This window comes from Anastrepha ludens, chromosome 2 (assembly GCF_028408465.1).
Source record: "Anastrepha ludens isolate Willacy chromosome 2, idAnaLude1.1, whole genome shotgun sequence".
Lineage (NCBI taxonomy): Eukaryota > Metazoa > Arthropoda > Insecta > Diptera > Tephritidae > Anastrepha > Anastrepha ludens.
In genome coordinates, this window is record NC_071498.1 from 22,129,589 (window position 1) to 22,150,131 (window position 20,543).

Consider the following 20,543-nt stretch of genomic DNA (forward strand, 5'->3'; position numbering starts at 1 on the left):
ACTAAGATTCAAGCATCTTGGTTCTCACTTCTATCCTGCGCCTGCTGATATAGTAGGTCTTGATATCAAAAATCTGATGAACTTCATTAGCAGCATAGAGAGGTTAACACAACCGCAGACCAGTCACCGTTCATAGTCCACAAACACTCAACCCTCCCCAACCCTTTCCCTTTCGTCCTATCGACCTTTTCCTTCACCTCTTTTTCCCCTCTTGCAATGGTATAGCAAAGGTTGAACTAAACGTCTCTCGTCCAAATGGGCCCACTCTCTGGGCAACCATCAACGACGGCGAGTTGACACAGGTGGATCATCTGCAACACTCTGCCGCGCAGTTTCCACGTTGTCTTCAGTGCGAATATTTCGATGGGCACCTCGTCGAGGACGGTCGGCCACTAAACCCAGTTCATCAAAACGACCGACCAAACTCCTAATCATGAAGGCTGTGTGAGCTGATCTGGAATTAAAATGTTGCCGATATTTACGCTGCGTTAAAACAAATGATCGTTGGCAAGAATAGAAAAACTCGATCATTTTAACGCGTTGTGTTGTACTGTAGGGTTCCATAATAAATTTCCAACAATTCAATTATAACCTACAAAAAGAGAAAAATAAATATGTCAAAAAATCAAAAAGTTATTTCTGCTTAACATTAGTAGGTCTTATTTGGCCCACCCTGTAGTTTGCAACTACTTACTTACTGCATGCGCTGATCACCTGGTGGAGCATAGCGTCTCTATGGTTTTTTCATCATGTCGGTATTTGTGCATGAATTTGACACCTCTATATCTGTTGTTGCGGCTGCATTTCGTGCAGTGGGATTTTCGGGAATTAACCGATTACCCCGTAGAGTCATATTTTTATTAGGGTTTGGATCAATGCCTAAAAATCAGTTTTGGGTAAACAGTAAATATTTGATGAGTTCAAGGACCGTTGGGCACATTTACATAGCGAGCCGCTTGATTCAAGGCCGACATCCGCTCCAGCCGCACATAGCAGATGGTGACAGATGCTCAGGTTTAGAATGTTTTTTAACGAAGTTTTCCTTCTTCGGGCTTGTTTGGTCCACGGAAGATTTTCCAATGCTCTCCTACCACCTATATCTGGGAAGCACTCGCTATCCGCCACTATGATACGTTACATCGTTGCGTAATGCTTGTCCAAATACGTTTCAATTAAGCCTGATATTTATTTAGTTGAGTTCGAAAAATACATAGTTGCTCGTTTGGGTGCATTATTAATGAATATATTGGGTAGTCGAAAAAGTCTTTTCGTATTTCTAATCAAACTTCAACTCATTTTTTTTATATTTATAATGAACTTTATTAAGCCACATATGTACCATTTTGGTCGACCACCTTTTGCCATTTTTCTTCTAGAGACATTATTCAGTGTAAAACTTTTGAGGTTTCTCGGCGAAAAACTGCGACAAGTAATTTTCACAGGCTTCTCTTGAAGCCAACTTTACTCCATTAAGGGAGTTCTGCATTGACCGAAACAAATGGTAGTCCGATTCTGCAAGGTCAGAGCTATATGGTGGATGCATCAAAACTTCCCAGCCAAGCTCTCCCAGTTTTTGCCGAGTCATCAAAGATTTGTGTGGCCTAGCGTTGTCCTGATGAAAGACGACACCCTTTCTACTGATCAGTTCTGGCCGTTTTTTTTTCGATTGCTTGCTTCAATCTCATCAGTTCTTGACAGTAAAGTGTAGAATCAATCGTTCGAGCAGGCTGGAGCAGCTCATAGTGGATGATTCCTTTCCAATCCCACCAAACACACAGCATAACCTTTCGAGGCGTCAATCCTGGCTTTGCGACCATTTGTTGAGCTTCACCAACCTTGCACCATGATTTTTTTCGCACATTATTGTCGTATTTGATCCACTTTTCGTCTCCTGTTACCATTCGCTTCAGAAATGGTTCGATTTCATTTCGTTTCAGCAAAGAATCGCAGATGTTAGTTCGGTCCATTCATGTGGTACCCAAACATCGAGCTTCTTTTTGTAACCAGCGTTTTTTAAATGGTTCAAAACCGTTTGATGATGAATGTTTAGTGCCTTGGCGATGTCATGGCAGCTTATGTGACGGTCCTGGTCAATCTTTTCCATAATTTCATCGACTTTTTCAACGATAGGTTGACCGGAGCGAGGTGCATCTCTCACATCGAAATTTCCAGAACGGAAGCGAGCGAACCATTGTTGTGCTACTCGAGCTGATACAGCATCGTCTCCGTAAACTTCGCAAATTTCATTGGTGGCTTGCGTGGCATTCTTCCCTTTTCTATACAAAAATTTCCAAATATAGCGAATTTCTTTATTATTTTCACTAATTTTTGAACAGCTATAACTTTTTTCAACTTCTCCGAATTTAATTTTTTTTTGTTAAATGAAGCTTAAAATGTCACCTTTCTAACCATATGATATGACACAATGTGATTAGTAGCACTGGTGATAGATAACTCCAACGACATCTATTGACAAAATACGAAAAGACTTTTTCGACTACTCAATATTTGATTGAAACTCGTTGACATGGCTTTGAAGTAAAAACGAAATTAACAAATTTTCTAATCCTCAGTTTCAAAAATTTTTTTTGTATGTACACACAAAAATTCCTGTGTATTCATCGCACTCCATTCGTGAATTAATTGATGCTTGAATAGAGGACCAGATTTTGGTTCTCTATGCTCATTTAACGGTTGCGCCTAAATGTACACCACAGCTGAAAATGGCTATAATCTATGCGATATCCAGCAGCAGCAGCCATTCCAACAACGAACCCCTGCGAGTGCACCAGACGATACCTGGCTCAAGTGTATATGTTGCTGAATGAATAATGCGCAACAATATTACATGAAGCGGCCGTTAGCAACAAAAACATGTGTCTAACTACGTTTGTGTGAGATAATTGCTTGCTTAGGCGTTGCGCTTAAGGAGAAAAAGCTAGTATTAACTGCAGAGGCGTAAAATGTTGCTAGCCGCATTGATTGTCGAATTCACGAAAATCGCCCAAGAACCATTGACAGGTTTGAGAAAAAAATGTTTTTAAACAAATTAATAGCCATACATACATATATTGACACACACAAATTTTAAACCACTTTTTGCGAGCACGTTTTGCATAAAAATGCCATGTCTTCGGAGTATTTGAACTCACGCACTTCACTCGAAAACGAAATGCCAATTTTCGCTCACTATTAAATGACATTTGTATTTTAAATAGATGTGAAAGAAAGTTGCGCGTTGCTTTCACGGCGTGAATTGAGTAGTAAAGGGTTTTCCAATAAGAGGTGTTATTTTGATATTCAAAGAAAAATGCTATTTTTTAATATCATATAAATGATCGGATGATGATTTCATTACAAAGAGGAAGGTATGCCGTTAATAGTGGCAAATACCATCAGGAAAATGATCACTATGACCACGCTTACAGGACAATGTCCTTTTCATCAAATTTTCCATAACCGAATTGCAAAGTGGCTGTTCTATGTCGTCGATAGCCTCACGAATACCATCTTTGAGGTCTTGGGCCTGTTGGCGTATACCTTCTCTTTCACGTGGCCCCAAAGAAAAAAGTCACAAGGTGTTAAATCACAATATCTCGGTGGCCAATTGTGATCACCTCTTCGAGAGATAACATTGTCCGGAAACTTTTCCCGTAAAAGATCAAGGGTTTCGTTGCTTGGGTGGCACGTAGCGCCGCCTTTTTGAAAATAAACGTTGTCCAGATGGTATTGACCATCCAATTCCGGCCATAAAAAATCGTTAATTATCTCTCGATAGCGCAATCCATTTACCTGTCACACCTGTTATTGGAAAACCCTTTACTTTGCCGATACATACGAAATTTTGCGCATATTTCACGGATGGATTTTGACAGCCATTTCACGTGAAACGCGAACTCAATACTATGCTTTAGGCGTTGTGTTTGAGGAGTAATAGAAGTAGAAATTACTATAAATTACTCATACGATCCTTATTTGAAATTAACTTAACAGACAACTACCCCACGGCGTATACTTATCCTTTGCGCTGCACACAGAGTTTGCGAAATAAGTAAGTAAAACCACATGATTAAATTTAAAATTAATTTGCTTAAGCATCGATTGTGTGTGTATACATATAATATATATTTTAAATATATTTATTATTATAAATTTTGTAATAAAATTTTATCGTTTCATATAATAAAAACTCGTCTACAAACTAAGAATAGCCAGTACAACAATGGTTACCTTTATACAGAAAAAATTATGCAAACAAATTAGCATCGAAACTGAGAGAAAAATATGTAAGTTCAGTAAAAGTTTACGCAATTACAAAGTGTGTACGCAAAGTGTACCGGGTGTTGTTAGTAAACAAAAATACGCGTGAGTAAGTATGCGCTTGCAGATATGTGTGTACGTAAGTAAGTAAGTAAGTGTATGTACAAGGCTGTTAAATGATATGTGGGTGTATGTATATGAATTCATGTACGAGTATGCCACTCATACATATATTTGAAGTGAGCGCAAAAAGTATTGAAGGAGCGTAAAATGAAAAAAGCGTGTTAAGAAAAAAATGTAGGAATTGTTGCTAGTCTGTATTTTTCAAAAAGAGTTTGTGCCAAGTAGAGTTAGAAATGGATTTGGATTTGAAATGCTCAGAAAAAAATTGAAATTTACAAATTACTTTTAAATTATGTTTTTTCTTGCTGTTTTTTTTATAAATTTTATACGTTTACTTATTTAAATACAATTTTAAAAATTACTTAAAATTATTAGAAAAGACGAAAAACATTAATTTATTAAAAATTATTTAATTTTACATTTAAGATAAAATGTATTTATTTTTCATAATGTAATTATGAACGTGCAGATACATATACATATATGCGTGGGTATGTGTTTGGGGACTTTGTTTGTATATTTAGGTACATTTAACTCCATTTTTGTTTTTTTTTTCAATAAGCTTTAAATTTTTTCACGCGAAACAACAATTGCATGCTTAGGTAATTAGTTGCGCCGTGAATTGAGTTTTTGTTTTTATAGTCAATACGAGAATAGCGCTCAACAAATTATGTCCGATTGATTTAACAAAAAAACAAAAAAAAATACAACATGCGAAAGTTTTTGGCTTAACACTGAAAGCGATGGAGGCCTAAATTGTTGTAAAATTCAAATGCTAAGCAATTTTTTTAACGCAAATATTCATTGTTTTCACAAATACTTTTCAATTTAAAAAAATTTATTGGGTAGAAAAAGCACTGAAGAAAGGAATTTTAGATTTTTTAATAGCAAATTAATATTTTTTGATCAAAAAATCCTTTGTTGTAATTGAATTCTTGCAAATTTCATTGTAGCCAATTCCAAAGTAGCCAATTTCGAGAACAAAGTTTTGTCTTGCTATAAAACATAAAAAGTTGTTGTGTTTGTCAATTACAAAAAAAACAATCTGTATGCACTTTTATTTTAAACATTTTTTTTACTATTTTTATTGGTTGCACGTAGATATTATAAATAAATATATTCAGCGAAAAACTATTTACAAAAAAAATTTCATTAAACCTATAGTAACAGAGGAGTAAATAAAATGTGTGTGCATATGTGTTAATATGTGTATGTTTGCTTGTATGCATGTATGTATGTATATATGTGTATATATGTAAATGTCAGTATATATGCATATGTGTTTAATTACATAGTGTTAAATAAGCTGCTTAAATACAAATTGAAAATATTATATATGTATAATTGTTTTTGTTTTTTGCTTGTTTTCAATTTTTCTTGTACATGCAAATCAAAGAAATACAGTGTACATATGTATGTATGTGTATATTACAATTTAGAAAAAAGAAATTATAAAGTATTGAATACATTTTTTTTAAATTTTCGGTTTTTTAAATTTCATTTTTTGATTAAATTTTCTTCTTGAATTGACTTCCTTAGTTCAGTTTCAGTTTTTCGCATTTTTTTTTATCGATAAAGCAAAAAGTACTTCTTACCATACTTTTGTTCAACATGTAACAACAATCGAGAGATTTTCAAATTCAACATTCATTCAGAGCATAAAAATTTACAATTTACCATAAAGAGCATAAATGTACCCATGCAAATGTATTTTGTTTTTGTTTTGTATTTTTCTCTTTTGCACAACTACTGCATTAGACATAGTATATAATACGTGTAGGTGTGTATGTGCATGAACATGCATATGCCTAATCTCCTACTCGTTCGGGCTATGTGTGTGTTAATGCGTTCGCTTTTTATTAATTTATTTTATTCAATTTGCTATTTCAACTAGCATTGCTCGTTTGTTTTCAACAATTTAATATTCATAAATACATAACTACTATTGGATATGATAGTTGCAATTGCAATTCCGCATCGATGAACATTTTCTCAAGAGTGAAAAAACAAAAAAAATTCGATTAGCGTATAACTTTCAACAATTCGTCTTTCGTTATTAGCTGCATATATGTATGTATGTAAGTATACGTATAATTGTACATATGTATGTATTTTGCGTTTTACACATATTATTGTTGAATAATTTCCATCTTTTTGATTTTTCTTTGATTCATAAGCAATTAGCGCGAATTTGTTAAATTTATACCTAAATTTTTTGTAAAATTCATTTAAAGTAAAATTTGAAACATTCTTACTTTTAAAAAGTGTATGTTGTAAATATAAACATGCAAATAATTAACTTTCACTAATTATTTAATATTTTCAGCACGAGCTGAAACATAGTACTCGTATGTATGTATATTTGACTTGTCACATTCAACGGCATTTCAGTGCTTAAGGCCACTCTCAACCAACCAACCAACCACTCGCTGAAATGCTCGTAAGTGTTGCTATTTCAGGAGAGTCTTTTTTCTCCACTCCCATTTCTCTCAAACATTCCACCAACATTTCGCTCTAATTCATTGGCAGCTGCATTAAATTATGGCTCGATTTATAGTTTTTTCCCTTTTTCGCTCAGACGCAGCTGAATTTGATGCCATCGTCGCTGGAGTAACAATTCTGGCAGTGTAATTTGTGATTGCGTACGCGTACATCCGTTCCGTTAAGTCCGTCGCCGAGCTGTACATGACACACGCAACATTTGAAGCAATTGATGTGATAGAAGAGCAGCAGAGATTCGATGATCATAGCGGCGCCGCGTCCTGGTTTATGTGGGAGAGTAGTAAAAGAAAAGTTGTTTTATTTATGCACTTTGGAGAGAGGATGCATGTATGGTGTATATGTGTGTGTGTAAAATACTATGTAGCTTGTGAGAATTCATTAAATTAGGTGTTGTTCCTTCAATTCCTGTTCAATATATGCACACCGCAAAAGCTAACTGCTGCGTAGTATTGAAATAAATTTGGCACAAAATAAAATTCATTGTGTTTTGCTGCGACTCATAAGTAAAAACAACTTCGAAGGTAAGTATGTAAATTTACAGCTGCATTTGATTGTGATTTTTATCAGATCTTCAATTCTTGCTTCCTAGATTTCTCAGTCTCAAAGAAATAATTTTCTGTACCATTGAAGTCTATCTTTTAGTTTAGTTAGATGTAAGTTTGGCCCTGTGTTCCACACTGGAAGTCTAGGAATTTATGAAGAAGTTTGTAATTTAAATTTGTACATAGTTTCATTATTCTCTAGTTTTAGTTGTCAACCCGAGTTCATGTTTTCTTGACTGCTTAAAATAAATAACATAATTAAATACATTTGACATTAATTCCCTAATACCCTTTTTGCAGTGCTTTAAGTTCTACCAGGCATAATTGAATCAAGCACGCAGACATGAAGGTCCGTTTTCGTTATCTTTGGCATAGCAGGTAATCCCACTTTGTGTTTTAATAACTTTGTTGCTAAATGCAAAAAACAAAAAAAAATTATTTTGAGTGCTGAAAATCTTTATTTTGACCTTCATGCGCTCGTCTGTTTGTATACTGCGGCTGTCTAGTTGCCAAGTGCCAAATATGATTTGACTAAGGCGAATCTATTAAAGATGGTGTTGGTAAATCATCTGATTTGTTGTTTTCTTTCGCCGTGTCCATGTGGCTGTCAGCCCGGAATGAAACAAGGCGAATTCATTATTTGTTTTCTAGTTGCCCCAATACTTTGCTTTGACAACCAAACGTACAGAATATTGTTGTTGGCCTAGTGCCACCACCTTTAGTGAATGCGCCTTGGATTTGACCCACGACGCCATTTGCAAATATTAAAACGCTTTCAAGAGTGTAAAATCGTATATATTGGGTGTTTTTTAAGAGCTTGACAACTCACATTCTACAAAACGGAAATATTGTTGGAATGATTTTTTACATGGTCCGTCTATTCGATTAGCCCAGTTTTTGACTACTTTTCTCAATAAATCTAAATGAGCCCAATTTGCCCAAAAAGGGACGCAAACGAGTTACTTCGCTTCAATGTTTGCACGACCTGTATTTTATAAGCATGTAGTAAGTTACGATCTTTACTTAAAATTTTCCACATAGTCGAAGAGAAAAGCCCAACAAATTGAGAACGACGACGAATCGAGATTTCGGCCTCTTCTTCAGCACTTCCGTCCATGAACTTTCCGCACAGATTTATTTTTCTTAAAGTAAATTTCCATAATTTGGAAGTGTTGCTCTGGCATTAAACGATTCATGATGACTTGCATACGATTTTTTTCTCCTTGTTCACTCCACTCGGAGCATAGCGCCTCGACAAGGGTTGTCTTGCGTTGGTTTCGTTAATCTGTTTGATTTCTGACAGGGTAGGTGATTAGCCTGCCGCTACTGCATACCTTACTGAACAGAAAAGTCAGCATAGTTTGCCATTCTTAGCTGTCAAACCACAGTTATCGACATCAATAGTTCTAATGCAGTTAAAAAACACCCGATATAATTAGCGCTTACACCCTATACTGGGTGTTTGGCTGACCTTCTCCTCGTATTTGAGGTGTGCGGCTTGATGTTTTTTACCACAAACGGAGGGACCTACACTTCTATGCCGCGTCGGAACGGTAAATGGTTTTTATGAGGCAGAAATGTATTCGGAGGCTTACCATTGCCTGCCGAGGGGTGATCGCTATTATATAGAAAAAAAATTTCTATATTTTGGATTTTCATGCACTCTCGAATGGTCAGCACGCACCAACCCAGTTTGTTTGTTTTTGTTTGTTTGTTAACAGTAAGAGTAGCCCCGCCAGTGTCGGGCATATCACCGGTCATCTTCGTCTAGCTCAGCTAAAGATAGGTCCAGGAAATATGCTGTTTCGACGGGTTGGGTCCAGAGAGAGAGGGGTGTTAGATGAGTCGGTTTTAGGGGGCATGTGAAAAGGTGGTTAGTGTCGTGCGGGGTGCCTTCACATGCTGGACATATGCGTATGTTTGGTATGTCGGGGTCGATTCTGGATAAGTAGGAATTTAACCTGCTACAATATCCAGAACGTAATTGTGCCAGTGTTACACGTGTCTCACGAGGAAGCTGGCGCTCTTCATCTGCTATAGGTGGTGGTTGGACTCCGATTACAGCATTCACAGGACGGGAGCTTAAGAAGGTGGTGACGGACTCCCGGTGAATGTGGTTTATTGACTGTCTAAACACTGTCAAGTCCTGTAGATTACGGTCAGCTTTGTCCTGGATTTCGTCAGCGTAGTTTAAGAGATGTCTCCTGCCGTGCCTGGGAGGCGGCTCAGGCTCCACCAGGCTCTGTACCGCCAGGGAAAATTTTTCAAACACGCATTTTTTACCGAATTAACCTTACCCTCTACTCCTCTTAAGCAACTGCTATATCGCGCCTTGGAAATTCAAGTTTATAGTTGGTCTCTATTTAAAGCTCACTATTTTTACTATCTCACTACCTTTCAAAAGTGTAGTTCCTAATTTTGATATATACATTTTTTGCTTTTACGTTTCCTGACTAGCAATCCTTATAAGAACTATGCTATCAAAAATTCGAAAACATACATTGCGTTTTTTTTAAGATGAACATTACACCCAAACTATGTATTTGAGAGCTTTATGTACGCGCCGACAAGTTGTCCCCGTGCAACCGTTGGCGTCTGCGCATTGCGGAAAGGCATGTAAAGAAGAAATTTTTGCATTAGAAAATTGTAAACATAAATCTTACGTTCGATTGAAATTGGCAATGCAGCGGCAACTCTATTGACTACACAATGAAGGCAGAAACACAAAGATAAAAATATGTACAATCAAGAAAAATTCAAGAAAAACTTATGTACGTATATCAAACACGAATTACTCCACATATACATATGCACTTGGGGACACCGAAGAGCGATAATGACTTTGAAGCCAATCGTATTGATATCTGTATGTATGGATGTCCCAATGAATGATTTCTATTGACTAAATATTATATTAACTCATCTAGAATGACAGCTTCGAAAGAAGTGATGCTCCGTGAGCGATTAATGTCAACTACGAAAATACTTGATTCAACTCGATTTTTTTACTTTTTAAAGGAATTTGAAATTTAAACACTCACAACCAACGTAGTAGCAAATTTTACCTAATTCGTCACCACAATGCGAACACTTCTTCTTGCCGCTGACACTCAACACTTTGTCTTGCTGTTGCAGCTGTTGTTGTTGCTGTTGTTGCTGCTGTGCTTGTGCTTGCTGATGCGCCGGCGAAGCGTTCACATTGGCTTGTGGTGGTATTGCGGCAATGGGCGCGCCAACGCCACCACCACCACCGCTAAGATGGCGCTGGTGTGACGGCGTTAGCGGCTGTGACAGCTGGTGCTGATGCTGGTAGTAAGTGGAGGCAGCATGCAGCGGACTTTTATCCGACACAGCGCTCTGTGTGTTGTAGTTGTCAAATCTGTAAAATTAAAGCATAAACAATTAAAAAAAATTGGAGTTTGTAGTTGATTGCCTTTAGCTTACCGTTTTCGCTCACCAATGCCCTTGCTCTGCACTCGCTCTGTGAGCGTTTGTATAATTGAATCAGGCAGTGGTTTGCCGTTGCTATTAGCGCTGGTGGCGTTCTTCATGCCACCACCACCACCTACAGCGCTGCTATTTTGCTTATGTACCGGCGTTGTGCCGGTCGAACCACCGCAACGCTGCTCAGTAATGCGGCGCTGTTCGGCCTCCTGCACTAGCCAGTGGTTGTTGTAGGCGTGGTAGGCTTCTGGCATGGATTTGCGCTTTTGCTGGTATGCGGACAGCCAAGCGGGATCGTTGGCTAAATTCGAGTCGTACGATTTGCGTTGCTGCACTTGCACCCAGCCGTCGGTGTACTTGGGCTTTGGTGTGGCGCTGAGTGCATGCAGCGTGTTGCGCGACATGTTGCCAGGCAGCGCTGCATGTCCATTGGCGACGGGTGCTAGCGTTGCTGTAGTTATGGCGCTAATGCTGTTGCTGCTGCCGCTGCCACTGCTGTTGCTCAAATTCTGCGTGGACTGATGGTGGTATTGGTGATTGGTGTAAACCGTGTGTCCGCGCGGCGCTGCAGTGGGAGCGGCGATTTTTACCAGCGATCCGCCGTAACCCTGTGCGTTTAAGGTGTGCCGTTGCGCTACAAAGTCATCGGGTGCATTGGTTGCAAGCGCGTTGGCTGAAGTAGCCACATGCATGGCACGCATTGGTTTGGTTGGCGGTGTGGGCGGCAACATGTGTCGTTTGGAGAATTCTTGCAGGTCGGACATGGACTTGCGATAGTCAATGTCTACCTGATAGTACTGCTCTTGTAGATTTGGCACATTTGCATAGATCTGCTGGGGCTGTTGCGCAGCTAACAGCGGTACGCCGAATTGTTGTTGTGGCTGTTGTTGAATGCTGTGATGTGCGGCAAGCGCATACTGTGGCACGGCTGTGTGGTAGGCCAAATTTGTGCCGCCATTTGGCAGTGGTAGTCCACCGGCCACTGACATGCCCACGCCATTGAGGTCCTGTAATGAACGACGATTGGCGGACATTAGCATTTTGGCGCCATGTTGTAGCTCTCGACGTGCCATATTTTCGCGTAGCATCAAATTCTCGCGTTGACGCTTCAACTCTTCCTGCTCCAGTTGCAGCAGCTCGCGTTCTACGCGCAATACCTCCTCTTGCTCGCGTATCTTCTCCTCGATGGAAAGCATTTTGGCAGTGGCTGTGGCGGTGGCCTCTGTCAGCGATTTGGTGGCCGCAGCAGCGACGGTGGCGGACTCGGTCCATGATTCGGCGGAGTTGCCCTTCACTGTTTGCAAAAGCGGTGTCTGCGCAGCAGTGAGCAGCGCTTCATTCTGGTAGATGAGTTCATTCGATTTAAGACTATGAGGCGGTGAGTCCATTTGCCGATCGTTGTCCTCCGAAGAGTTCGTGTAGTGTTCGCTGCTCTGGCGCGAATGATTCTCGGATACACCCGAATCGCGACTCTCGCCTGAAATGCAGAGATTGAATAAATACGAATTAAGTATTTTTTGATTCATCAGACTGTAGTACAAATTTCAGCACTCACCTGTATCTGAGCTGTCGCACAGTCCCGCCTTCAGGTACAATTGCTTCTCCAAGCGACGCTCCTCCTGCAATAACTGAGCCATGTCTGGCGGGGGTGCCACCGTCAACTCCAAATAGCTCTCCTCATCATCAATATTCGTCGTGTCGATACCCAAGAAACTCGAACGCTTATTGCGTAACTCCTTCTTGATGCGCTTCGTCGAGTTCATGCGCTTGATGGGTGGCGAAGGATGATCACCAGCCAGGCCGTTTACGTGTGCTAGGCGCGATGAAATCGTCTCATATGTATTGTCCGAAGACCAAGTGTCTGTGTTATTGTCAATGCTGTCGACATCATCGAATGGCGGCGGAGACTCAATGGGCGGCGGTGGTGGCTTCTCTTTTGGTGGCTCCAAATTGAAGCTGCCATTAAGGACGGCACCAGTGCCACCGGCCAAAGTGGAATTTTCCAACCCAGTGTAGAAAACTTCGATATTCTCGTAAAGCGGCACCGGACGCAGATGTTTGGGTGCGTCGTAGTAGGGCTCGCTAGACTTGGGCACTTGATAGTAGGGTTCATGATCCACCAGCTCCGTTGGGTTGTGCACTAACGAATCTGAGGCTAAGGTTGAGGAGTTGTTGACATTTGGCAGATTTGAGGAAGTCATGGGTGCTAAATTAGACTCTGATTGCTGTGTTGTTGATGCAATTTGAGTAAATACGGTTGTTGGCGTAGTTGTTGCAACTTGCGTTGCTGCCATTGATGCAACACTGTTGAGAGTAGCATGCGATTTTTCGCTGGCTATGAGCGAAGCAGTAGCAGTAGCAGAAGCTGTCGTGTTTGTTGTTGTTGTTGTTGCTGTTGCTTTTGCTGCTATGCCGTTGGCTGTTGTTATTGTTGTAGCATTAGCGAAAGCATTTGTTAGATCAATAAGAGTTTCATCGACATTATTTGTGTTGTTGTTATCGCTAGTGTTATAGCTATTGTTGCTGTTAGTCAGAGTACTTAGCAAATTATTGGCGTTATTAGCTATTGAATTATCACTAATATGGTTATTATTATTATTGTTGTTGCTTTTATTATACTTGTTTACTTGATTGATTTGATTAACAGTTTGATTATGGATGTCATTGTTGACCTTGTTGTTGGTGTCATACATTGCGCTCACCGGAATGATTCGTGTCGCTTCAGCATCTACTTGTCGCGTAGATGCTGCTGAGATATTCTCGTAAATAGGTTCCTGCGCGATGAGCAACTCGCGAGCTACTTCGTCCGCATTATCAACAGCATTGCTGTTGCTGTTGTTATTGTTATTGTTATTAGCATTACAAGTGAGTTTATTGCTTAGTTCATCATAGTTATTTGTTGTGTTGCTATTGTTGCTGTTTACGTAGTTTTGTAGAGTTGCTGCAGTTTCTTGTTTGTATTTGAGTTTCTTCTCTTCGTCGGTTTTGTTCGCATTATCCTTTGGACTCAAGCAATTGACTTGTGCATTATTGCTTGAAATTGTTGTTGCCATTTCTGTTGTTGATCTTATTGTTGATGTTGTTGTTGTTATTGTTAGTTTTTCTGTGATTGTATGATTGCTCTTAGCAGTGTTCAATGATTTGGTTGTTGCTTTTATTACTGTATCATTCATGGTGAATTTGCTCTCTTTGTCAATTGCTTCCAGCGCCAATTCAAGTGCTTCGTTGATCTGCAGGGACACCATTGTTTTTGATTTTTTTGTTTTTTTTTGTTGTTGGTTTATGGTTTCATTTGCGTTATTTTGTTCAATTTTGCATTAATATTATTACAAATTTTGCATTTATTTATTATTCATTTTAATTGATTTACCGAAACAGTCACACAATTCATATTCATAGCCATTTCAAATTCAATTTCGAATTCAATTTAGATTTCAGTTTTGCAATTTCAATCGCACATTAATTGAATAATTCAAATTAGCCAGTCAACAAGCACAATGAGTATATGGAAAAAAGACGAAATCATGAAATTAATAAATTCATTAGTTGTTAAATACATATTTTCCATCAAACTAATCAAAGAACTTAAAATTAATTACAAATAAATGAAAGCAAAATGGCATGCAAGTACTCATTCTAAGTACAATTAATGCATTTATTAAATATGAAAAATAATAATAATTAATAATAATTATTAACAGCTTGCAAAACCTTTAAATAAAATTTCAATAAAACTGATTTACGTGCTTTAAGCGATAGGTATTACAAAAGCTTTAGAGACATTCACAGAGAGCAAACAAAAAATCAATTAAAAGATGGGGAACGCGCCATGAGTACTGAAGCTCAATTAAAAATATGACACAAGTGCAAATACATACATACATATATGTGTAAGTGCATAGGCGCATCTGTCCATGTCACTATGCAAATATGCAAGTGTAATCAATTTGACTTCAATGTGAGCAGGTGGACAGACAAGTAAGAAATTAGTTTTGGAAAAATTAAAAAAGAGGCAATGAGGGAGGCATCCAATAAATACAGACACATGCAAACGTAGCACAGTGACAGAGAGAGACACACAAATCCCAATGTAGGTAAGTGAAATATGAGAATAAGTATATTTTAGATATTATATTATGTTAGTAGAAATTTCAGAAGAAAACAATACAAGTAATAGTACAAGGTGGCACAAAATTAATCACCCTTTCGAAAGTTTAATTGGCCCTTTTCTCCTTAATGGAATAATAGCACTATATGGACATACCCTATGATCAGAAAGTACCGGGGGAATGTTTAATTTAAACGAACCGCGCACGTGTGAACCGATCCACATTTTTTTCTTATGTTGGTAGGGCTGTAAGACACACTTTTAATTGCCACTTTTTAGCGCCATCGGATCATTAGTGTCTGCCTGTACGTCGCAAACGGCCGGAAATGTGGGCAAACAATTCTTGGACTTCGCATGATGATAACGCGCCATTGCACCGAGCCCAAATTGTGCTGGATTATTTGACCAAACACCAAGTAAATACCAGCGTGTAAGCACCGCATTCACCTGATATGACCCCGTGCGACTGCTTTTTGTTTCCCAAGTTGAAGTTACCACTCATTTCGTGGAAGGAGAATTCAGTCGATAGAGGAGATCAAAGAGAATGCGACGGAGGAGCTGAAGGCGATCCCTTCGTCGGCCTACCAGTGGTGCATTGAGGACTGGGCTAAAAGTTGGCACATGTGTATTGCTTCAGGCGGGTCATATTTTGAAGGAGATAAAATAAATTTGCCTGAAATTTAATTGTGTTTTGTTGTATTTAAACATTCCTGGTACTTTCAGATCATAGGGTATATAAGTATATCGCAAGATTTATAATTTTTGCACATGACGTCGTACGCCAATCATTTTTGACACTTGTCAACTACACAGCTGCAGTATACAAACAGACAAGCAATGGAGCTGGTAAAGCTTAAAAGAAAGATTTCCATCACTCAAAGTCATTTCATTCATTCATTTTTTGGTTTTGGTTATTTAGTAAAAAAGTTATTAAAAAAATGGATGATTGATTTTGCGCCTCTTTAGATACAAAACCATGCACGTACAATAACAAATTGAGATGCCAAATAATTTTCCCACATACATTCCACAAAATTGACTGATTGATATTGATTAGACAATAATCAAAATCGCTCGATTAGGGACAAATACAAAGCAAGAGTTTTATGATCCATGGTCAATTCTTTTTGCTGCTATTTTTGATTGGCTGACATTTATCAGTCGTAGAGGATAATCAACAATAATTTATTAAGAAAGTCGAATACAGCAAGAATGTGTTGAAATTATTGAAATATTTTAATTGATTTGATGAAATTGGGAGTATGTACGACACAGGCTGGCCCATCCAACGCTTGAAACTTCATTTTCCAACTTTTTATTTGAAAGCTCAATCCTGACTGTTAATTAAGGATTATTTGCACGGCTGGCCTTGCCTCATAGCCTCATCCCGAGATCTTTGTTAAAAATTCGCCTCAAAGAAGTGCGTAAAATGTGCAAATAAAAATAAAATCAAATATTGAGTATGGGAATTAGTTTTTCGTAAAAGAGGTGTCGCTGCTGATACTACTTTTGTGTTCACTTTAGTAATAGACTGGTGATTTGAAGGGGTGTATGTGAGGTCCCGATCGCAGTAGTTGTCATTCGTTTGAAGCGTAAATATCCTTTTTTATCTAACGTCAAAAATGTCTACGTTCGTCCTGGAAAAACAACATTTCCGGGAAGTCATGCTTCATTATTACCTTTTAAAGAAAAGTGCAGCTGAAACGTGTCGTACGAGGTGTGTTCAAAAAGTTCGCGAATTTTGAATTTTCGCAGGTTACGTATATTCGAATTTGGATTTTTTATGGCGATATGTTGGTACTCATGTCTCTCACTCATGTCGACGAGTTCGGCCATTTTGAATTTTGAGTTAATTGTTGACAGCTGCTTTGCCTGCACGTGTTTCGGCTTTTCATCGATTTTTACCTATTCAAAAAGATGGATCAAAGAACCTGTATCAAATTTTGTGTGAAAAACGAAATTAAATGCGCGGATGCATTCCGAATGTTGACTGTGTCATACGGAGAAGCTAGGCAACTTTGGACCAAAGCAACGTTTATCGATGGTACAAAATGTTCTCAGAAGGCCGAGAAGATGTGAACGACGAAAAGTGTGCCCGGCAACTTCAACAACAGACGAAAAAATTTATGAAGCGAAGAAAAGGTCGAATCCCCGTTAGAGAAGTTGCTGAGGACCTAGATATATCGAGTGGCTTGTGCCATTCAATTTTTTTCAATGATTTGGGCTTGAGATGGGTCGCCGCAAAATTCGTACGAAAACTGCTCAATGTCGACCAAAAGCAGCATCGTATTAACATTGCTAATGAGATGTTGGACTCTGTCCGCGATGACCCAAATTTGCTCCAGAGGGTCACAACTGGTGACGGACGAATCGCGGATTTATGGTTATGACGTGGAAACCAAAGCTCAATCATCTCAATGCTGCCGCACGAATAAAATAAACATTAAAGTATAAGTAAATAGTTTTTGAAAAACACAAAATTCGCGATACTTTTTGCACACACCTCGTATATTGATCAATATTTACGGTAACTACGCTCCATCAAATACAACTTGTAAAGAATGGTTTCGACGCGTCCAAAGTGGCAATTTCGACGTGAGTGATAAAGATCGCGACGGAGCACCGAAAACATTCGAAGATACTCAACTACCAGAATTATTGGATGAAGACGCATGTCGAACCCTTGATGATATGTCTGTATGTCGAACCCTAAATTATATTTGAAAGAGTTGGATGTTGACAGATCAACCGTCGGTAAATGTTTGCACGCGATGGGAATGGTCCAGGAAGCAGGTACTTGGGTGCCACATCAATTGAGAGAAAGAGGGGTATCGAGAGACGTTTGGTGACGTGTGAGATATTTCTTGAACGACAGAAAAGAAAAGCGTTTCTGCATCGCATCGTCACTGGTGACGAAAAATGGAACTATTATGATATTATGAGCCTGCCAAGTGAACCACGTCCATCGACAGCGAAAAAAAATCATGCTTTCTAATTTTATGTTGTGCATCTGGGAGTATCAGAAAGGGGTCATCTATTATGAACTCCTTAAACTATCTGAAACTAACACTGGTGCTCGTTAACGACTGCAGGTAATGAGTTTGAGCGTCGAGCTCTCAAAGAAAAACGGCCGGAATGGGACGGTAGACATGACAAACTGATTTTGTTGCTAAATCGGTTCAAAAATATTTAGAGGGACTGAATTGGTAAATCTTGCCCCAACCGCCGTATTCGACAGACATTGCACCTTCGGATTACCATCTCTTCCGATCAATACAGTCAGTCCATATTGGAGAGTGGTTCACTTCTTACGAGAGCATCGCAAAGTGGCTCAATGAGTGGATCAAGTCAAAAGAACTCGAATTTTTCGTCAGAGGAATCCGTATGCTGCCTGAAAGTTGGAGTAAAGTTGTACTTTCCTGTGTTATTTAATTGTTTAAATAATTCATAACTAAGAAAGGACGCAAACTTATATCCATACCCAATAAAATACAAATTTAAAGTCGTCATCAGAATTATTTTGTTATTTAAGATTTATCAAAAGTATTCAAATAATTTGCAAAGAAACTTTTCAATACCAGCCTACAAAGTTTTTATTTATATTTTATTTTTTTATTTCTACAGCTTACACAAACTTTGCGTTTGTGCACTAAATCAATGCAAATTCCACGAAGAAAAAATAAACCTTAAAGCTTTTAATCAATCAGGCTGCATCAGACTAAATATAACAAATGTAAATGCAATTATTTGCACACACACAAACACGCTCATGTATGTGAATATGGATTTATTTGGATTTACTTTGCACACAGTAAGTCACACATATACCTATACATACAAATACATAAGTACGTGTGCAAGTGCTTATGTAATTAAATGGCAAGTTAACATTTGGCTGGTTTAATTGGCGAGTGGCTTCTTTGAAATCCCCTTCTAATGCCAGGCTAGGTTTGCAATGCTTTGTGTGAGCACATACATACATACATACGAGTATGCACACCTAAATGCATGAAAATACAAACCTCCGTATGTACATTAGACTGTTCCGAGAAAAACCGAGTAGTTGTGGAATTATTTCAGAAATCATTCAGAGATCATTTTAGTAGTTCATACCTACTGAAGTTAGGGTAATAAGAACTGGGGTATAAAGGGTAAGTATGATACTAAAACGGGGTACTTCATCTCAATTAATTTTGAAACAAAAAAATTGCCTCCCTCCGACTATAAACGTCGACGATATGACGAGAAATGGCGATCCTTCAGTTTGGGGGAAAAAACATTAAATTTGCTTTCGAATCGAAAAACTTCATTAGCAAAAGTTGACTGAGTTTCGGCGAGCTTTAATAAACTGGCGTTATTATCGTCCTTTAGGGTGATACCTTTGGGTGATAGGAACTAAGATCTGGTGGGTAAGTTCTAGTACCGGGTACTTAAGACCAATCATCATTATAACGAAAACAAAACAGTCGTCTTGAAGCGAAAACATTGATATATCATACTTTAAGATCCGTCTGTTAACGCCGCATATATACCGATAAATATAAAAAAGCGATCCCTACATTCCGCATAAAAAAAATGTTTATTTTTCCAAATTGCCTTGCAAAAATATTGTACTTCAGGTGGTACGGTCTAATGTACATATGTATATATATATATACCTATATATATATATTTGTATGACCAGTGCTTCATACTGTATTTGTTGATATGTTCTACTTTGGGCTCCTGGATATTGAAACAAATCGCGACTAAGGTGGGCTGCGGTTTTTTTATAATTTGGTATTTCTGGATGAGGATAAGAATTGCAACCTTTTACAAACGTCCGCTTTATTTTTATAAAGAAAGTGTACAGCGAAAATGTATTTAATAGTAGTACTTGATAGACGAAGTTCAACGTCAATGCCAAAAACAAGCTCGAGTCCCTGGTTGTTTACAAGACGTCAAATGGCAAAACAACCACTAATAACGTATGTCATTGAGACACGCGCAGACAAAACAGCTACAGAACCTCCTATCTCAACTAACGAAATGCGAACTATTAGAGCTATAACCGGTCATATTTTACGAGATTTTATGAGGAATTAAATCATAAGAGAAATGTGTGAAACGCCCGATATAGTAAAATGGAGCCGCAAAAGAAGACGAGATTGGAAGGAACATATCCTCAGAATGGCCGACGACCGCTTGGCAAAATGGGTGATGACCGAGAAACCAAGCACTACACGCACGCGAGGAAGATCACTAAAGAGTGCTACACATCGCGATCAACATCCGATCACTATTAGCACTGATTTTTGAATTGCATTTTTATGTGTTTATAAGCTTTTATTAGAAACAAGATCATTATCCTAAATACAAATGAGGAAGAAGAAGAAGAAAAAGTCCTTATTTAACCGTACGGGGCTGCTTTGTAGGGATATCTCCGCAATGTTGTTGAACAGAACTTCTGTCTAAATTCTTTTAAATTTCGTTTGAAGTTGGAAATTTTGATTTATATGATTCTCGTAAAAGATTGAACAATATTAAAAAAAAAATTATAAAAACAAAATTCTGTTTGCAGAAAC

At 38.3% G+C, this 20,543-nt stretch overlaps 1 protein-coding gene across 10 annotated transcripts in view; it reads right to left on the reverse strand.

Annotated features, from left to right (window-relative positions):
• Positions 1 to 4,101: 4,101 nt before the first annotated feature.
• Positions 4,102 to 20,543, reverse strand: part of LOC128864919 (uncharacterized) — a 145,098-nt gene continuing 128,656 nt past the window's right edge. For 9 of the 10 annotated variants that reach the window (XM_054104749.1, XM_054104722.1, XM_054104705.1 and 6 more), the window contains 4 exons: positions 12,427 to 14,101; positions 10,872 to 12,348; positions 10,493 to 10,806; positions 4,102 to 7,145 (listed from right to left, as the gene is read on the reverse strand). In XM_054104749.1, the coding sequence (XP_053960724.1) occupies positions 6,958 to 7,145; positions 10,493 to 10,806; positions 10,872 to 12,348; positions 12,427 to 14,101 (3,654 nt within the window). In that variant the 3' untranslated portion in view covers positions 4,102 to 6,957. Of the gene's footprint in view, positions 7,146 to 9,936; positions 10,023 to 10,468; positions 10,807 to 10,871; positions 12,349 to 12,426; positions 14,102 to 20,543 lie in introns of those variants that run through there. The other variant, XM_054104767.1, reaches the window with a different exon arrangement.